The 19,314-nt window shown below is 40.2% G+C and overlaps 1 protein-coding gene across 1 annotated transcript; it reads left to right on the top strand.

Moving 5' to 3' along the window:
* The first annotated feature begins 17,848 nt into the window (after positions 1-17,848).
* On the top strand, positions 17,849-18,885 carry LOC147443473 (uncharacterized). Its single transcript, XM_086529877.1, has 4 exons — positions 17,849-18,025; positions 18,112-18,195; positions 18,526-18,674; positions 18,753-18,885. The coding sequence occupies exons 1-4, from the start codon at positions 17,849-17,851 to the stop codon at positions 18,883-18,885; spliced, it is 543 nt and encodes a 180-aa protein (XP_086386003.1).
* Positions 18,886-19,314: the final 429 nt, after the last annotated feature.

Genomic DNA, 19,314 nt, shown 5'->3' with positions numbered 1-19,314 from the left:
CATCTTTGGCGGCGAACTTAAGCAAAGATATGTGGAAAAATATTCATTTTTTTCTAAGCATAGGTTGTCTTTCATTTTCCTCCATCTTTTTAAATCAAGCATGCCTCTAGAATCACAAGACTTCAACGCCTCCAAGGTCACTGAAATGTTTCCTTGCATTGCATCCTTCATTAAGCCATAACTTTTCTTTTCAAAAGAGTAGAACCTATTAGACACATATTGACTTGGATCCAATGAAGAAAAAGTTATTTGTCTCCTTAGCTCCTCTAAGCTTGTAAAGGTTCCTTGAGGATGATCTTCACCATCTTCATGGTTGCTAGTTTCATAGGTGCTTGTGTCATTATAAGAATCATCCTAGGAGATCACAAAATCACTTATGTATCCTTCAAGACACTCCATCTCTTATAAGGAAAGGATCAAACAAGAGGATAGCTACTATGGGTGATCAAAAACCAATTCTTAAACATGGTTCCAAGCTTACATTATAGCTAGTAATAATATCATAGTCTACTCTTAGTTCACATTATAACCATAGATTTCATAGTTTACACTTAGTTTACATTATAGTTCTCCCCTAGTTTCAATATTGAGGATAAATTTCAAGTATCACCTAGTAATATCAATCACCTTATTGTCCTTATTTAAGTGAAGCAATTCGTATTTATGAGGCACAAAATTTTAGATATCTCATATTCGAATCAATTAGTTATTCCCATGCAGTCTTCTTTGAATTTCGTGCCCGAAAATTTGGCACCTAGTTCACACTTAGTTCAGCCCTAGTTCACAAAATTCTAGTTCACATTTTGGATCCGACGAGACGGAGATTTAATCCCGACCCTATCCTGTCATTTGGCCGTGCCATATAGTCATGAGGCCAGCAACTGCCCTCTCGCCTAAAAGCAAGTGTGTGTACGCTATAAGTAGGGTAAACCAGTGCTCGGGAAACATATTTTAGTGAGCCGGTTCAAAAACCTTCTCACCGCAAATTGAAGAGGATATTTACCAATTTGAGGAGGTTTTTGTACATATAATTTGAAAAATATAACTAAAACTCCCAAATTTTGAGTTGGTTTAGTTTCCTTCTCCCGTAAGTTTGAGTCGGCTTTGCACAACTAGTCTTGCTTGGTGGGCCTTGCTATATAATATCTATAGAATACATAGAACATATGCAAATTGATATTTAGTATCTAGCACTAAAGGAAACAAGAGCATGACTAATTTGGCAAGGGCAGCATTGTGTGAAAGGGATATACATTTGAAATAATGTTTATGGGAGGAGACAAAGTTAAGCGCATCAATTATTCCAGATTATAGGGATAATTACAGTTGAGATTATATCGAAGCGAGGTTGTCTACTGATGAATGTTTTTTTCTAGCATACGTGCTACATATAAATTCTTGCAAACGGAAAGTATTTTAAAAAGAAAATTTTCATCGAATGGTTGGTAGCATAGAAGGTGGATGTTGACTATATTTTGCCTTTCTTCTTTTGTAGTTATTTGTGTTTTTCCTTTCTTCGTTTGTAGTTATTATGAGTACAATGAATGAGGACAATGATAAATGTAACCTCACCTTCTTTGTTTTGTGCTATGGCATCGACAACGCATGTTGCACCGTTTGCCACACCAATTGTCAAGTCAGTGTTTTTAGTGATCATGCAGCACATGCCAATTGCGATCAAATCTAACTCGTTGAACTTAGGCTCTAGGAGCCACTACTGAAGGACATTTATGTTACCTCCCTTTGTCTTTATTTCAAATTTTTTAATGTCAGTTTGATTGTGCAACTTATTCAAGGCCAGGTTTTTATAGTATTGGAAGTCTCATCTGTGAGTACAAATTATCGGAGTAGAGTTGTTGATGCAGTCATGCACATGTGCTTCATCTATAATACATGTACCCAAGGTAAAATTGATCTCATCTACAACTAGTTTTCTTTCACGAATAATGGTCAAGAACTAAAGCAATTCAAGTTCCGTTGCATGTCTTACAGAGCATGACATCCTATAGAAAGTTGCATGTAGAAAGTGGACCGAGCTTGTGATATGGCATGTGTTACAAAGCTCCCGTGCATGACTACAAACTGGGGGTAGTTGGGCAAGATCACCAAGAAAGAGAACACATTTGTTGTTGAAGGGATGTGCCAATGTATCCTTGTTATGTTAACATTTTGTCTTACGATAAGGTAAAATGTCATTTGGATTAACATGGATAGCTCCTCTATAATTATAATATCTGCCTTTATAACATGGATAACTCCTCTATAATTATAATATATGCCTTATCTCAATGCAAAAAATTGTAAAACAAGCAAATAGATAAAGCATAAATGACCTGCAACAATAAATGAGGTGCTTTACTGACCTGCAATGTTGTACTGCTGCATTTTGATTGTCCAATCTACAGGCCGATTTTTGAGTCGAGCTACAAAAAAGCAATATGAATAGTTAAACATATCGTCTTGCAATGAAATGTCATACATTGAAAGTGCAAAGTATATAGTGCACGTCATACAGAGGTGCCATACAGAAGTATGGTGGAGAGTTGGCACTGTGGTCTCTCCACAAAATTATAAGAAACGGAAGCCGTGCCCTGCCCCGTAGCATTTATGTGTTGCACCAAGCAAACGCATGCGCATGGAAAATTGGATGTAGCAGTGTTGTCAAGCTAGAGTCACGCTTGATGTATGTGGTTTCTACCTCAACCGCCTATTGCACAAAAGACCTTTGAGAAGATGTGAATAGATTTATAGTGCCCCAAGGAAAAATGAGGGTTTATGTTGGCGACAATATGTCTGTCATCTACAGCCATCTAAACTTGCCCCGATAGTTGCTACGTACATGGAGCTTTGCTCATAGGATCCGCCACCGAATCATGGTTATTAGCAAGAGAAGCTCTTTACATGAGGCCGAAATATTGTCCATATTGTCTATAGAGTGTTTGCTATCCCACCGAGTTGTTGAATGTACATGAGTGAACTGCTCTTATAGTTCACATAGTTTACATTCCTTATATTGTATACACAAATGGTCCATATTTCAAGGCCTTGCATAGTTCACACATAGTTCACATTGTGATTCACACATAGTTGACATTCCCCATATTTTCATGTGTGCACATTAGAGTAGTGTGCATACATCCCTCTTGGTAGAACTATCTACCTTCAACCTAGTTCACATTCCTCATATTTCCATGTGTGCATACATCTCTCTTGGTACAACTCTCTGCCTTCCTCCTCTTCAATCTATTTCACACCTAGATACATTGTATACACATATGGTCCATATTGCCAGGTCTTGCATAGTTCACACACAGTTCACACATAGTTCACATAGTTTACATTCCTTATATTGTATACACAAATGGTCCATATTGCCAACCCTTGCATAGTTCACACATAGTTCACATTGTGATTCACACATAGTTGACGTTCCCCATATTTTCATGTGTGCACATTAGAGTAGTGTGCATACATCCCTCTTCGTAGAACTATCTACTGATAGCCGTTTTTTCGGCTCTTTGTAATTGCCACAGTGAGTTACCTCACCCTACCAAAATCACCCAAACACTGTGGCTATCCCTACCATTTCACTGTACATAGGCGTGCGTGAGTCACGGGACTTTTCCCATATCTTCTTAAAAACCCTCAGCTAGCTAGTCACTGGGTTAGGTGAGCCAAAAAAAATAAAAAAATAAAAAAATAAAATTATATTATGGCCTCTTTGTGTGTAAATATTTCATTGTATATATGGCCTAAATATAGGGATTTTTTATAATTATTTTGGTATTTTATTTAAATATTTCTACTTAGGTGTGTGTTTTATTAAACCTATGTACACCTTCTTTCATCCTCTTACACCATAATTTTATTTTTTGCCAATATGTACATACTCTAACCTCATATTTTTCCTTTATACAAATCACTCTCACATTTTCACCCTCACCCTCGTGAAAACAAAAAATTGATTTCTACTCATTGGTTACTTTTATTATATTATTTACTTGCATACATTTTCCTCTTTCACCCAAAATAATTCAAGGAGGGACCATATCATATGATTCCAATATCTTTCCATATCCATAACTCCTCCATATTTTTATTATTATTTTTACTCATTATTCTAACACCATGTGCTCATTGAGCTAAAGTCCATGAATAGTCCATACACTAGTCCCACCATGTATATATTTCTTATTTCACCAATAATCCTCCTCCATGCATGGGTCAAGGGCAACTTGAATGCTTTGTATTATAATATGACAAAGGAGGGGCTCACTCTTGGATGCATTGTACAAATTCAACAAAGGAGGGGACCACTAAAAGACTTTTGCAGGCCTAAAAAACAGACTTTTTGGTGAGAATTTTGGCATCTATCTCCACTCAGAATTTGGAGCGGTGGTCAAAAGAGAAAATGTAGCCCACGCTCTGAATAATCACCCCAAATTTTTGCATGATTTTTGGAGCTACCAGCTGTGAGCTATGATTCTTTTAGTGGACCCCATTTTTCCCATGCTATGCAGCCACACTCTCTCTTCTACTTTATCATTTTCCTCTTTCACACACACTTCTCCACTCATCATCCCCATCTCTCTCACCACTCCTCTCTGCACACTACTCACCTTCTCCTCAACCTTGAAGAATAAGAGAAACCATGGTGAACTCATACCTCCCACACACAATTCCATTCCAAAATTGACCACCTAGTCTCATTTTTCCTCCTCCAAATTACCCATATCTATCAAAAAACCACAAAATTCAGCCTCTTCTCTTAAAAGACAGCATCATGGTGGTTGATTACTCAGCTTCAATTACCTTGTCTCTCAAGGAAGGTCAAGAGTGGAGAAAAAATATACCGTCAAAGCTAGTGGACCGTCAACAAGCGTCAAAATTGGCCCTACTCAAGACACTTGGAGCATCAACCTTGTAAGAAATCCACCTTTTCTTACCTCTTAAGAGTTTTTCTTCCTTATTTGTATCCTACATGGATACTCCCATTGTAAATATTCAATTCCATTTGTAAATTAATACTAACTCTACTAACACTAACCCACTATGAAAAGTCCTATCACCTCTATTTCTCTCCTCTCTCTTTCCCCACCAACTTCTTGATAATTCCAAGCAAAAGAAATTAGATAAATTGCTGAAAATCTAACCCAACCATGGTTAGAGGAGTAACCCTAGCCTTCAAAATTGCTATAAAAGGAGGGTGTAGCTAGCATAAAAGGGGGGGAACCATAAGCAAGAGCACTATGCTATAGCTTGAGAAGCCAAGCTCAACCTCTCTAGAAGGAGCTCTTGAGTGGAAGCTCATTGTCTTATGCATGTGCATGTGTTGTAATAGGGGATTAGCAAGGGAAATCTATGCCATTGTAAGAGAGAGAGTGATCATTAAATTGAGAGTAGGAAATCTATCATTTCTCCTACTAGTGTAAGCCCAACATTCGCTGAATCAAGGAGGGTGGATTTGGACTAAGCTTGGATACTTTGTCTCCCTTCCAACGTGAAGTAATGGACAACAATGATGCGTAAGTGTCTTGGTGTTTTTTTTTTGTTAAGTTCTTGATAGCTTGTCTCTGGTGTTGTCATCAATCTAGCCATAAATCCCACATACTGTAAGAGGGCGACAGGGTGGAGAGGACTCCCCTGGCCTTAAGACAGTGATTGGGGTGGCTTTTCTTGTGATGTGTTGTGGTGAAATTTACGCAAGCTATGTTGAACAAGTACTAATCTCACTTTGATTTGTCATGACAGATTTGTAAGAAGGTATTAATGCAACAAGCACCCCCTCCCCCTTTCTCTCTCTTTCTTAAATATATAGTTGTGTTTGCTTGATCATCGCCGATACGTTTCAAAGCAGCCCGAGCACTATCTCTCTCTCTCTCTCTATCTCTCTCTCTCTCTCTCTCTCTCTCTCTCTCTCTCTCTCTCTCTCTCTCTCACTATCTCTCTCTCTCTCTCTCTCGTGTTTTAGTGTGTGAGAGTATTCCATTGGTGTTAGGGTTAGTGTAAATTCCTTGCTTGTTTGTGGGTCGCTCTAATGATTCTCCTCTTTTGCGTCCTAGTTCGCTCTTAAACTAGGTGGTGCCCCTTGTGTAGTTGGGATTTGGCAGTGGGTTTGTTGTTTTGGTTTGTGTTGTGTTGTGCCCCAGCCCCATTGAGCAGCACGGGAGCCTTGAAGGGTGTCTAGAGGCCACTCTTCTTGTTGCCCGCCCCGGACCGCCTCAATTTTGGTGCCCCCACTGAGGACGGCTTGTGTATTTTTGTGTAGAATCAACCTTTAGCATAGTCAAGTAGTTTGCATGAATCACGAAGCTTTGTATGATCCCTTCATTCCCATTGCAAGGCAAAAGGTACACATAATTGTTAGTACTAAGTTGCAATTTCAACGTGTCATTCGTAGAATTTTAGGTTCTCTTAGGTTGGCCGAGATAAACGCTTCAGTAAATCCTTTTATTTTGCCTCTCATTAGGTACGACCTTAGTTTGGACGTCTATATTTTTGTTTTGTTTTAAGCATTAGGACATGCATAGGCCATGGATAATGGCCCAGGAATAGAGGTTTTTCCCTTTCATTTTACTCCACACATTAGAATAAACGTTGCAATTAGTAGAAAGATCCATTTTCAAAAACGAATGGTGTTCATGTTTGGTACCCAAAGAGCAGGAGAAATTCTTGCATCACCAAACCCTGTCATTCTACCTCTCATCAACTACCACACTTCTTTTGATGTACATGTGTTCATTTTATTTTAAAATGAAGTGCAGCCCGGCAAAGTAGTGTGTATGTTTGTTTTTTCTTTGTCCAAGTTGTTACAAGAAACAAAAAAACGATCATTTGTTCTAACTGGGAATGTGTGTGCAGTGAAAGTTCAATCCTTAGAGATCTAGCTCTATTACCAATTGAGTTGCAGGAGCAAGTAGTAAGGCGTCTCCCTCATAACAAGAGGGTGGTGAAGTTAAGACGGAAGGTCCTACGCGTTGATTCCATTTTCCTCTTGTTGTTGGGCACTAAGGAAGACCGCGCATTCATCCAACTAGTGTGTGCCCTAAGATTGGTAAATAGAGTGAAATTTGGCGTTTGGCGAGTGCATTTCACCATTGAGGAAGACTCTTCAGGAAACTTGCAGCCAGAGTTCATGCTTCATAGACTCACATTTGGTGAATTTTTCCCTCATTTGCATCTTATTAATAGTCTTCCTTTCGCTTTCAACAAAGGAGATAGGGAGCTATTCAGAGCTTGTCTTAATAAAGAGAGCATAGAGAAGATTGCAAATTTGTATAAATTCTCATCCTTCTCTACTTTCTATGACACTTTGTTCATAGAGACATTGTAAATCTCTTTATGCTTTTGAATGATTTAACCATAATCCTAAGGAGTTTTTGTCCAGGAATTTTGTAGCACAAGTGGAGTCTTTAAATCTTGCAAACTTGATTGGACTTGATGAGGATGTTCTTTATGAAATTGTGAGAAGGTTGCCTCACTCCGACTGTGTGGAACTCGAAGGAAAGGAGCTCCTAGTCAATTGCTACTTTCTCACGGCCTTCGACGAGCATGAAGATCTAGTTTTTATACAAACCGCTTGTGCATTGGGAATTGTAGAGCAAGTGCAATTTATCACTTGGGACGTGGTTGCTCTTTTGGATCCAGAAAAGGAAGTTCTAGAGATTTCTGTTTATCGCCTTAGCTTTGAAGAATTTCAACCCTTCTTAGAGCTCATCAATAGTCTACCCTTTTGTTTTGATCAAACAAATCGAGACCTTATTGAAGCTTGGATAGCTGAAGAAGAAAACCTAGAGTGGTATTTTCTCACTTCTTCATTTGCAGGCGAGTGGTTCTAGATCTCTATTGTATCCCTTATTGTAACTCGTATTGTAATCTTTCATAATAATGGAGAGCCAACGCCAAATGTTTGGATATCCTCTTTTCTTTGGAGAGCCTGGAGAGGATGCATAATTATTTTTAGCAAATTTCAAGATGTCTTGCCGTATCAAGAGGATAGTAACCGATCAAGAACGTGTAGAAATGTTTGAGGTGGTCCTTAGGAAAGATGCTAGTACTTGGTTTGACTCTTTGCCTGAGGAAGTTAAGGGGAATTACACAGAAGTTTTGAATCGTTTTAAGAGATACTTCTTTGATCCCCAAAACACTCAAAAACTATGGCAAGACATTGTTTCTCATAAGCAAAAAGACTTAGATGACTACTACTTGTACAAGCAAGAGTTTCTACATCTTTGGGCTCTATGGATACGAAATGTTACTAACCCTGGTGATGGTGCAGAATTTTTAAAGAAGGAGAGGTTCATAGCCAGACTCTTTCCTAACCTTAAGGTAAAAGTTGAGGCGGGTGCACCTGCTACTTTTGATGCAGCTGAAACTAGGGCTACTAAGAAGTATAGGAAACTCAAGTGCTTAAGGGGAGAGGTTCCAATAGAAGGTCTTAGACCCAAAGGTAAGTCACAAGCATCAACATCGAGGGATCTTCCTGAGGTAACGGCGGAAGTAATTGAGAAGTTAAACGAATCTTTAAGCAGCCTGTCAATTCACCTTGCACAAGCTGTAGGTCCAAAGGGACAAGCAAAGAAGTCTGAAGAGCGAGATCCACGACCTAGGAGAGTCTTGCAATGTTGGAATTGCGGAGAGTCTGGACATGGGATGTATAATTGTCCTTGGCCCCGTGGGGAGCCAGGGAGGCCTAACTTGAATTACCCAGTGATGAATGCAGGTGAAGGAACTGGTCAACAACCAAGGCTTCTACAAAGGCCAAATGGACCAAGACCACCTCCACAAGGGGTAGAAGGAGTTCCACCTTTGCCAGATCCAAATGTGCATGTGGTAGAGGTGACAAATTCAAATGAGGTTGACATGGAAGCCAATGGAATTAAGCGTGGCCGAGGAAAAGGTAAAGAGAAAGAAGGAGTCACATCACAGAGTGACCATGGACAAGGCAAGAAGGCAAAGGGAACCAAGGAAACCAAGAGGACTCGACGTCGTATCAACCTCCAAGACTTCCCTCTTGGACATGGTATGGCTCCGTACAACTTGTTGGAAGACATGAGAGGTAAGGGTCCTGATATTTCATGGCCTCAATTTCTTGCATTATGTCCACAAGTTAGGAGGGATTTAACAAGGGCAGTTAGCACTAGGAGAAAGGTAAAAGAGAGTGTGCCTGTTGTAAAAATTGCACAAGCTGAAATGAATGAGGACATTACACCGGTGCTAGACTGTTACATCAAAGGGAGATTGGTTAGGAAAGGTCTAGTGGATGGGGGTGCACAAATTTGCATCATGACAGAGGGACTCATGCAAAAACTAGGCATGCACATCCATGAGACACCTGAAATTAGGGTCAAGATGGCAAACAATAGCAAGGCTAGGTGCGTAGGCATTTGTAAAAATGTTTTTGTGGAGGCCTTTGGCATTAAGAAGGCAGTGGATTTCTATGTCATGTCTACCAAGGGAAATGGTTACCCATTTATCCTAGGAAGACCATGGCTAATGAAAATGCGAGCTTTGCAGGATTGGGAGAGTGGAAAGCTAATTTGCAGGAATGACAATCACAAGAAGGTTGTCTTTGACATGAAGGGGCAACGCCAAGAGGAGCTCCATGAAGAATCATCTCAAAGTGAGACGGAAGAAGGTTGGACCGATAGCACTTCAGAAGAAGAAAGTAGCGGCAGCATTACTGAAGAGGAGTCTTCCATCGAAGTCATGGGGGTAAGGTTTAAGCCAAGCAACCAAGAGACCTCTTGTCAAGGCTTGGAGGAGGTAGGTCCTCAAGAGAACGAAGGTGAATATCAAGATGAAGGGATGCTGGAAGGTATGCTATCAACAACACTTACAAAGGATGAAAGAGAGGAGTTCAAATGTGTGCTAAGGAAGTTTCCTAGGCTTTTTGCTAAAGACTACACCGATGTGCGTGGAGTAGATGCTGTTCAACACAAAATTGAGTTGAAGCCAGAGGCCACACCTAAGGCTCAGAAGCTACGAAGGCTAGGAGTCATCAAGGAGCAGGCTTTACTCAAGGAGGTAAGAAAGCTTCTAGCAGCAGGGTTCATTTATCCAGTGGAGAATTCAGAGTGGGTCTCTCCTGTTGTTGTCACTCCTAAGAAGAACGGCAAGTGGAGGGTGTGTGTGGATTACCGTCCCCTCAATGAGGCAACAAAGAGAGATCACTTTCCCCTCCCATTCCAGGATGAGATACTAAATGAGGTAGCTGGTCATGAGAAGTACATTGTGTGCGATGGTTACTCAGGTTACTTTCAAATAGGGATTGCACTGGAGGATCAATTGAAAAAAACCTTTATCACTCCTTGGGGTTGTTATGCTTTTAGAGTCATGCCATTTGGTCTGACAAATGCTCTTGCAACATTCCAACGTTTCATGAATATGGTGTTTCAAGCATTCTTTGGAAAGTCAATTAGGGTGTTCATTGATGATTTCTGCATTTATAGCTCAAAATCATTGCATCTACAAAGGGTAGAAGAAGGTTTAAAGAAGCTCTACGACATGGGAGGTCAACTCAACCCCGACAAGTGCCATATAGGTGAGGATGAAGTAATCTTGCTTGGTCATAAAGTTTCTTACAAAGGCATTGAAGTGGATCCTTCGAAGGCAAAGGATCTTATTGAGCTACCATCACCCAAGAGTCTTAAGGAGGTCATCTCATTCATTCAAAAGGTGAAGTATATGTCACGCTTCATTCACTTAGCCTCGGAGTTACTTCACCCTTTGCAAAAGTTGACACAACAAGTAGAATTTGCATGGTCTGATGAGCTTGAAGAGTACTTTTGTAACATTAAAGTCATTTTGTCAGAGCTACCAACACTCATGCCTCCTTGTTGGGAGTACACATTCTTTGTTAGCTCTAGTGCTGGGAAAGAAATGATTGGTGCTGTGTTGCTACAACAAGATCCCCACAGTACAAGGATGCGACCCATCTACTTTGCTAGTAGGGTCATGAATGCTTTGGAGAGAGACTACACAGAAGCAGAACTCATGATGCTTTCTCTCATGTTTGCAGTGAGAAAGTTTAGATCCTACCTGCTACCAAAACCTTTTGTAATTCTCACTGCAGAAAATTTGTTCCCTTGGGTGTCATCTCAAATGAATCTTAGTACTAGGATCTCAAAGTGGATTATGGAGTTGCAAGAGTTTCAATACTCTTTCAAGGTAGAAGATAGTGTGCGTGCACAATTGGCAGGGATTCTCACTTATAGGGTGCACGAAAAGGAGATTAAGGTGCCTGAAGTAAAGACCCTACCATTGCCACCACCAAAAAGTATTCCTAATGCTTTTACTTTGTTCTTTGATGGAGCTTTTCGTCGAGCCACAGGAAAAGCAGGGGGAGGGCTAGTGTTGCTCAACCCAAGTGGAGAGGTGGTCATGAAAGAGAAGTTCAATCTACCAAGTTCAGCTAGCAACAATGAAGCAGAATATGACACTCTACTTCAAGGTTTGAAGATGTGCATTGGCCAAGGGATACAATGCCTCATGGTAAAGGGAGATGCACTTCTCATTGTTAAACAGATTTTAGGCATTTGGGCATGCAAGAATGAGAGATTACGGACAAAAGTTCATGCCATTCGTAGATTGTTTAATCAATTTGAAGAAGTGCAACTATATCATATTCCTAGGAAACAGAATGAAGATGCTGATTTACTTGCACAACAAGCCGTTGCATGTGTAAAGAAAGAAGTGCAGGTCATCATGGTGGCGGCTGCTGTGAAGCAACCGAGGTACCAGGGATTGGAGTCATTGGCTCCCATCATTGGCTACATTTTGGAGGGTGAGTTTCCACCAGACTTCACAAAAGCTCAGAAGAGGAGACTCATGAAGAAGGCAAGCGTATATCTCTTCCTAGAAGGCTCCCTCTATCAAAGAGGGAAGGATCAAGTGTGCAGACGAGTACCAACTATCAAGGAAATTCCAGCCATTCTAAAAGGTTTGCATGAAGAGGCATGTGGTGGTCATTTTGCCCAAGAATTAACTGTGAAGAAGATTTTGTTTTCGGGGTATGTTTGGCCAAGTTGCATGTGGATGTTCAACATTGGTGTAAAAGCTGTCACACTTGTCAGATAAATGGAAATAGAAGGTTGGTGCATGGCCCGAGGCAAATAGTGCTTGCAAATGGACCCTTTGAAAAGTGGGGCATTGATGCTATGGGTCCTCTGCCTAGGACAAAAAATGGTAAACTCTACATTCTAGTGGCTGTAGACTATATGACTAGGTGGGTGGAAGCACAAAGTGTGGCAAAGGTAAATGAGAAGACAGTGAGCAAATTCGTCTACACTCACATTTGTTGTAGATTTGGCACACCTTTGGAGATTGTTTCTGATAATGGTCCAGGGTTTAGAAAAGGATTGCTCACAGAAGTTTGTGAAGAGCTTCACATTCTACATCGTCATAGCACACCATACTACCCACAGTCAAATGGTTTGGTGGAGAAGGCTAATGGTGTCATTGCAGGAATCATTAGAAAGATGGTGCAAAACAAGACAAAATTATGGGATGACTTCTTGGATGGTGCCTTGTGGGCATATCGAACCACATATAGGGAAGCCACAGAGTTCACACCATTTCACTTGGTCTATGGTCAAGAGGCTTTGCAGCCTATCGAGCTCAACATTCCAACAATGCGACTTCATGGCAAAGGAGCACAAGATGATCAAGAGGTATGGATGGATCGACTTCTTACGTTAGTGGAGCTTGAGTGGAAAGAGAAGCAGCATATGAGTGCTACAAGAGGAAAGCCACACAAGCGAAAGAAACGCACGACAAGAAACTGAAGGACAAAGGCATCAAGGAAGGAGAGCTTGTGCTAAGGTATGACAATCGACTTGACAATCGTTTTGATGCCAAGTTTGAAACAAGATGGCAAGGGCCATACATAGTCAAGAAGGCTTTCAATTCAAGTTACTATCAGCTTATGGACTTGAATGGTAAAGAGCACTCCAGGAAAGTAAACGGGTATCGCTTGAAGCCCTATTTGAGTCGCCTTCTACCAAAGGATCTACCAAAGATCTGTCCAAAGGCCGCTGTCTCATGTAAGTATTGTTACATGAAGCATGAGTGTAACTCCAGCCAAAATTCTGAGGGGCCAAACAATGAAGATCTCGTCAAGGACTCTGAAGCACTCTCTTTGGAAAAGATGCTCTATGATGGTACATGAATATACCATCATCCAGGGGAAGGGCTAATGATAGCCGTTTTTTCGGCTCTTTGTAATTGCCACAGTGAGTTACCTCACCCTACCAAAATCACCCAAACACTGTGGCTATCCCTACCATTTCACTGTACATAGGCGTGCGTGAGTCACGGGACTTTTCCCATATCTTCTTAAAAACCCTCAGCTAGCTAGTCACTGGGCTAGGTGAGCCAAAAAAAATAATAATAATAAAAAAATAAAAGTATATTATGGCCTCTTTGTGTGTAAATATTTCATTGTATATATGGCCTAAATATAGGGATTTTTTATAATTATTTTGGTATTTTATTTAAATATTTCTACTTAGTGTGTGTGTTTTATTAAACCTATGTACACCTTCTTTCATCCTCTTACACCATAATTTTTATTTTTTGCCAATATGTACATACTCTAACCTCATATTTTTCCTTTATACAAATCACTCTCACATTTTCATCACACCCTCACCCTCGTGAAAACAAAAAATTGATTTCTACTCATTGGTTACTTTTATTATATTATTTACTTGCATACATTTTCCTCTTTCACCCAAAATAATTCAAGGAGGGACCATATCATATGATTCCAATATCTTTCCATATCCATAACTCCTCCATATTTTTATTATTATTTTTTACTCATTATTCTAACACCATGTGCTCATTGAGCTAAAGTCCATGAATAGTCCATACTCTAGTCCCACCATGTATATATTTCTTATTTCACCAATAATCCTCCTCCATGCATGGGTCAAGGGCAACTTGAATGCTTTGTATTATAATATGACAAAGGAGGGGCTCACTCTTGGATGCATTGTACAAATTCAACAAAGGAGGGGGACCACTAAAAGACTTTTGCAGGCCTAAAAAACAGACTTTTTTGGTGAGAAATTTTGGCACCTATCTCCACTCCGAATTTGGAGCGGTGGTCAAAAGAGAAAATGTAGCCCACGCTCTGAATAATCACCCCAAATTTTTTCATGATTTTTGGAGCTACCAGCTGTGAGCTATGATTTTTTTACTGGACCCCAGTTTTCCCATGCTATGCAGCCACACTCTCTCTTCTACTTTATCATTTTCCTCTTTCACACACACTTCTCCACTCATCATCCCCATCTCTCTCACCACTCCTCTCTGCACACTACTCACCTTCTCCTCAACCTTGAAGAATAAGAGAAACCATGGTGAACTCATACCTCCCACACACAATTCCATTCCAAAATTGACCACCTAGTCTCATTTTTCCTCCTCCAAATTACCCATATCTATCAAAAAACCACAAAATTCAGCCTCTTCTCTTAAAAGACAACATCATGGTGGTTGATTACTCAGCTTCAATTACCTTGTCTCTCAAGGAAGGTCAAGAGTGGAGAAAAAATGTACCGTCAAAGCTAGTGGACCGTCAACAAGCGTCAAAATTGGCCCTACTCAAGACACTTGGAGCATCAACCTTGTAAGAAATCCACCTTTTCTTACCTCTTAAGAGTTTTTCTTCCTTATTTGTATCCTACATGGATACTCCCATTGTAAATATTCAATTCCATTTGTAAATTAATACTAACTCTACTAACACTAACCCACTATGAAAAGTCCTATCACCTCTATTTCTCTCCTCTCTCTTTCCCCACCAACTTCTTGATAATTCCAAGCAAAAGAAATTAGATAAATTGCTGAAAATCTAACCCAACCATGGTTAGAGGAGTAACCCTAGCCTTCAAAATTGCTATAAAAGGAGGGTGTAGCTAGCATAAAAGGGGGGAGCCATAAGCAAGAGCACTATGCTATAGCTTGAGAAGCCAAGCTCAACCTCTCTAGAAGGAGCTCTTGAGTGGAAGCTCATTGTCTTATGCATGTGCATGTGTTGTAATAGGGGATTAGCAAGGGAAATCTATGCCATTGTAAGAGAGAGAGTGATCATTCAATTGAGAGTAGGAAATCTATCATTTCTCCTACTAGTGTAAGCCCAACATTCGCTGAATCAAGGAGGGTGGATTTGGACTAAGCTTGGATACTTTGTCTCCCTTCCAACGTGAAGTAATGGACAACAATGATGCGTAAGTGTCTTGGTGTTTTTTTTTTGTTAAGTTCTTGATAGCTTGTCTCTGGTGTTGTCATCAATCTAGCCATAAATCCCACATACTGTAAGAGGGCGACAGGGTGGAGAGGACTCCCCTGGCCTTAAGACAGTGATTGGGGTGGCTTTTCTTGTGATGTGTTGTGGTGAAATTTACGCAAGCTATGTTGAACAAGTACTAATCTCACTTTGATTTGTCATGACAGATTTGTAAGAAGGTATTAATGCAACAAGCACCCCCTCCCCCTTTCTCTCTCTTTCTTAAATATATAGTTGTGTTTGCTTGATCATCGCCGATACGTTTCAAAGCAGCTCGAGAACTATCTCTCTCTCTCTCTCTCTCTCTCTCTCTCTCTCTCTCTCTCTCACTATCTCTCTCTCTCTCTCTCTCTCTCTCTCTCTCTCTCTCTCTCTCTCTCTCTCTCTCTCTCGTGTTTTAGTGTGTGAGAGTATTCCATTGGTGTTAGGGTTAGTGTAAATTCCTTGCTTGTTTGTGGGTCGCTCTAACGATTCTCCTCTTTTGCGTCCTAGTTCGCTCTTAAACTAGGTGGTGCCCCTTGTGTAGTTGGGATTTGGCGGTGGGTTTGTTGTTTTGGTTTGTGTTGTGTTGTGCCCCAGCCCCATTGAGCAGCAAGGGAGCCTTGAAGGGTGTCTAGAGGCCACTCTTCTTGTTGCCCGCCCCGGACCGCCTCACTACCTTCAACCTAGTTCACATTCCTCATATTTCCATGTGTGCATACATCTCTCTTGGTACAACTCTCTGCCTTCCTCCTCTTCAATCTAGTTCACACCTAGATACATTGTATACACATATGGTCCATATTGCCAGGTCTTGCATAGTTCACACATAGTTCACATATATAGTTTACATTCCTTATATTGTATACACAAATGGTCCATATTGCGAGGCCTTACATAGTTCACACATAGTTCACATTGTGGTTCACACATAGTTGACATTCCCCATATTTTCATGTGTGCACATTAGAGTAGTGTGCATACATCTCTCTTGGTAGAACTTGTGTAAGAGGCTGAGAAATCAGCAAGGGAGAGCTTGTGAGAGGAGCTTGTTTTTGCCATATCTCTCTCATTTGGAGTCAGATTATGGCAAAGTAAAGTTGTAATTGGGGGTTTTTGGCCGTTGCGGACACAATGGTGTTGTCCATTTAGTCCAAAAATGTACCCATTTTTTGCAGTCAATAGAGCTCTTCATGTGTGTGTGTGAAGGCTCTGTTTGTGAATTAGCCCTCTTTTGGTGTTAAGAGCTCTATGTTTATGAGCCATCCCTTCTACTAGAGTCCTATTTTATCAATTTGTTGAGCAAGATAAGGGTTTCCTCTCCCCAATGTGCTGATTTCATGTGTGTGTGTGTGTGTGTGTGTGTGTGTGTGTGTGTGTGTGTGTGTGTGTGTGTGTGTGTGTAAGAATTGGGTGTTTCATTGAGGGTGATTATTTGAGTGTTTGAGTGCTCAAGATCTTTCTTTTGTGGTAAATTGGTGTTGTGTGTGTGGAATCAGGCCAAATTGGGCCTGGTCCTGGTGCCCCTGTTGCATGTGTGTTATTCCGAGAGTGTGTGTTGGGTGATTCTAGAGACATTGTGTGTGTTTTCTTTCTGCCCCACAACGTCAAACGGGCCTCTTGACTATTGATGGAGAGGACCATGCTCTCTCTCTCTCTCTCTCTCTCTCTCTCTCTCTCTCTCTCTCTCTCTCTCTCTCTCTCTCTCTCTCTCTCTCTCTCTCTCTCTCGCTCTCTCTCTCTCTCTCTCTCTCTCTCTCCATAGCCTGTTGTCAAAAATTTCATGAAGCTTCACCATTGCCATTTGCCCTTGCATTTTCTCTCTATCTCTATCTCTCTCTCTCTCTCTCTCTCTCTCTCTCTCTCTCTCTCTCTCTCTCCTCTCTCTCTCTCTCTCTCTCTCTCTCTCTCTCTCTCTCTCTCTCTCACACACACACACACACACACACAACTTCAAAGCGTTTTCTCTCTCTCTCTCTCTATGGGCTCTACACGATAGGCATTTCATCTCTCTCTTACCCCATGCAATTAGCTCAAAAGTTTGCAGGTTTTTTTTCTCTCTCTATCTCTCTCTTTCATACACACTCTCTCTCTCTTGTCTTCTCTTGAGAGGGATTCACACACAGAGAATCTCTCTCTTTCTCTTCTACTTACATCAATAGTCGTATTTGCCCAATTTTGTTACCTCTTCTCTACACATTTCTCACATTCTCTTATACTCTTTCTCTTTCTCTTCTCTACGTGGTTCATCATAAAAACATCTTGATGAGCAACAAGGTTTTCTTGTACGAGGATATCTCACTCAAAAATGGACGACAAGCTCGACGATGCATAGCGAGTGAAGAATGTATATCCAAGAATATATGCTATACTAGGAGGATGGAAATGATGGAGCATCTCAACCAAGTCCATGGAATAATACATTCTATTCCTAAGAGAAAAAGTGGACGACCCCCGGGTTTGTGCAATGAAAGTTCTTCTCAATCGGTAATATACGAGAAGTAATCTCATATTCGATTCAATAGTGCACAACAGAAGTTTGAGAGAAATAAGAAAACACAAGAAAAACGCAAGATGAAAGAGGCACTCGGCGTATGGGATTCCATGAACGATGGTGAAAGGGAAATGAAAGGGCCAAAAGATGTGTCTCTCAAAAATGTCTTGGCTGAGGCTATGGATGCGTACATGGTGACAAAGGCAGAATGTATTGCGACTATTCAAAGAACGATTGATGAAGGATATGATGCACATGTAAGAAAAATTACTATTCTTGAATCTTTGTTTTGCTTGAGTTTCATCACGCTTTCCTGTTCTTCAATCATATTTTCTTTATTTAGAGACAACATGTCTTAGAAAAAGATCCATCAGAGAAAGAGACGTTTAATGATGAGGATAATAATGCCAATCTATCATCAACTCCGGTATGTAGTTTTTTTTTAATAGTATGCTTGTCTTGATCATATGCTTCTTTAAATAAAAATGGTGTACATCTCTCTTGCTTTGTAGAAAAATCTATCAACAATTGACTACCATGGACCTTTTTAAGTACCAACTAAAGTGCAAACAAGAAGAAGGTACTACGAGGAGTGTCACTTAGAAACCTCCCTAGCCAAGAAAAAGAAAGAATCCACTCCAACTCACAAAACTCCAAAGGTTCAACCACACTAGTTTTATTTTATTGTGAGACTTATGGTGTCTTTTGGTATTAGAAATATCTTATGTTACTTGTATGTTAGACTAATGTTTTTTAGATACAATGGTCTATTGGCTCTAGGCCTCACCATGATGCAATCATTATCTCTCCCACACCAAATATTATCACATCATCTACACTAGTAATCTCTAATGGCGAGATTCACTTGGATTCTTCATCGAGTGACATCGGGCTCATGCAAGAAAGGTTATTATTGATAGCTTGGATTGTATAGTTTTATACATTGATTTATATGTAATTATAATTTCAAATTTTCTCTTTTAGATATGAGGGTGGCTCATCCATTCAATTTAGATCACAAAGATCTACTATACTTTTCGAAGTTGATGTGACTTTAGTTAATGCTATTATGGATGAAAAGGCCTCTATGAGAACCAGGAATATTTTCATGATGTAGTTCTCATCCATTTTAGATTCAATAGAACGTAAATGATTTTTATACTCTAAATAACAATGTATTAGAATTGACCCATTGTAGGTGGATGGAGAATGTATTGTCAAAAGATATTCTTGATAAGGTTTGGTTCCTTGATAGTTTATGGTTTGATTTTCTAAAGCCACGCTTATACGAGGATAGCATAGGAGTCCAAATTTGTTTTGGGGATGTAGACATGTCCAAGTACTTATTTCTATTCATGCCAATTGTTGATAGGTATGATTTATTGTCCTTGTTTCTACTTACAAGTTATATAATAGTGTTTAATATCCTTCTAATGCAAAGTGTGCTGATTGCTTTAAAAGGGACCATTGGGTTCTCTTTGTGATCTATAATAACCATTTGAAGAAGCCTGTGCATTTACCATGGGAATTGTCAGGACACGGGTCT

The sequence above is a fragment of the Adiantum capillus-veneris genome, chromosome 14, assembly GCF_014529385.1.
Source record: "Adiantum capillus-veneris isolate H3 chromosome 14, ASM1452938v2, whole genome shotgun sequence".
NCBI lineage: Eukaryota > Viridiplantae > Streptophyta > Polypodiopsida > Polypodiales > Pteridaceae > Adiantum > Adiantum capillus-veneris.
The sequence above is the reverse complement of the archived record's forward strand: the minus strand, read 5'-3'. Positions and strand labels throughout refer to the sequence as shown.

Coding starts and splice junctions, on each gene's coding strand:
- LOC147443473 (XM_086529877.1), top strand. CDS start 17,849: ATGAAAGAGGCACTCGGCGTATGGGATTCCATGAACGATGGTGAAAGG. Junction 18,026..18,111: donor ATGAAGGATATGATGCACAT/GTAAGAAAAATT, acceptor TTCTTTATTTAG/AGACAACATGTCTTAGAAAA. Junction 18,196..18,525: donor CCAATCTATCATCAACTCCG/GTATGTAGTTTT, acceptor AATGTTTTTTAG/ATACAATGGTCTATTGGCTC.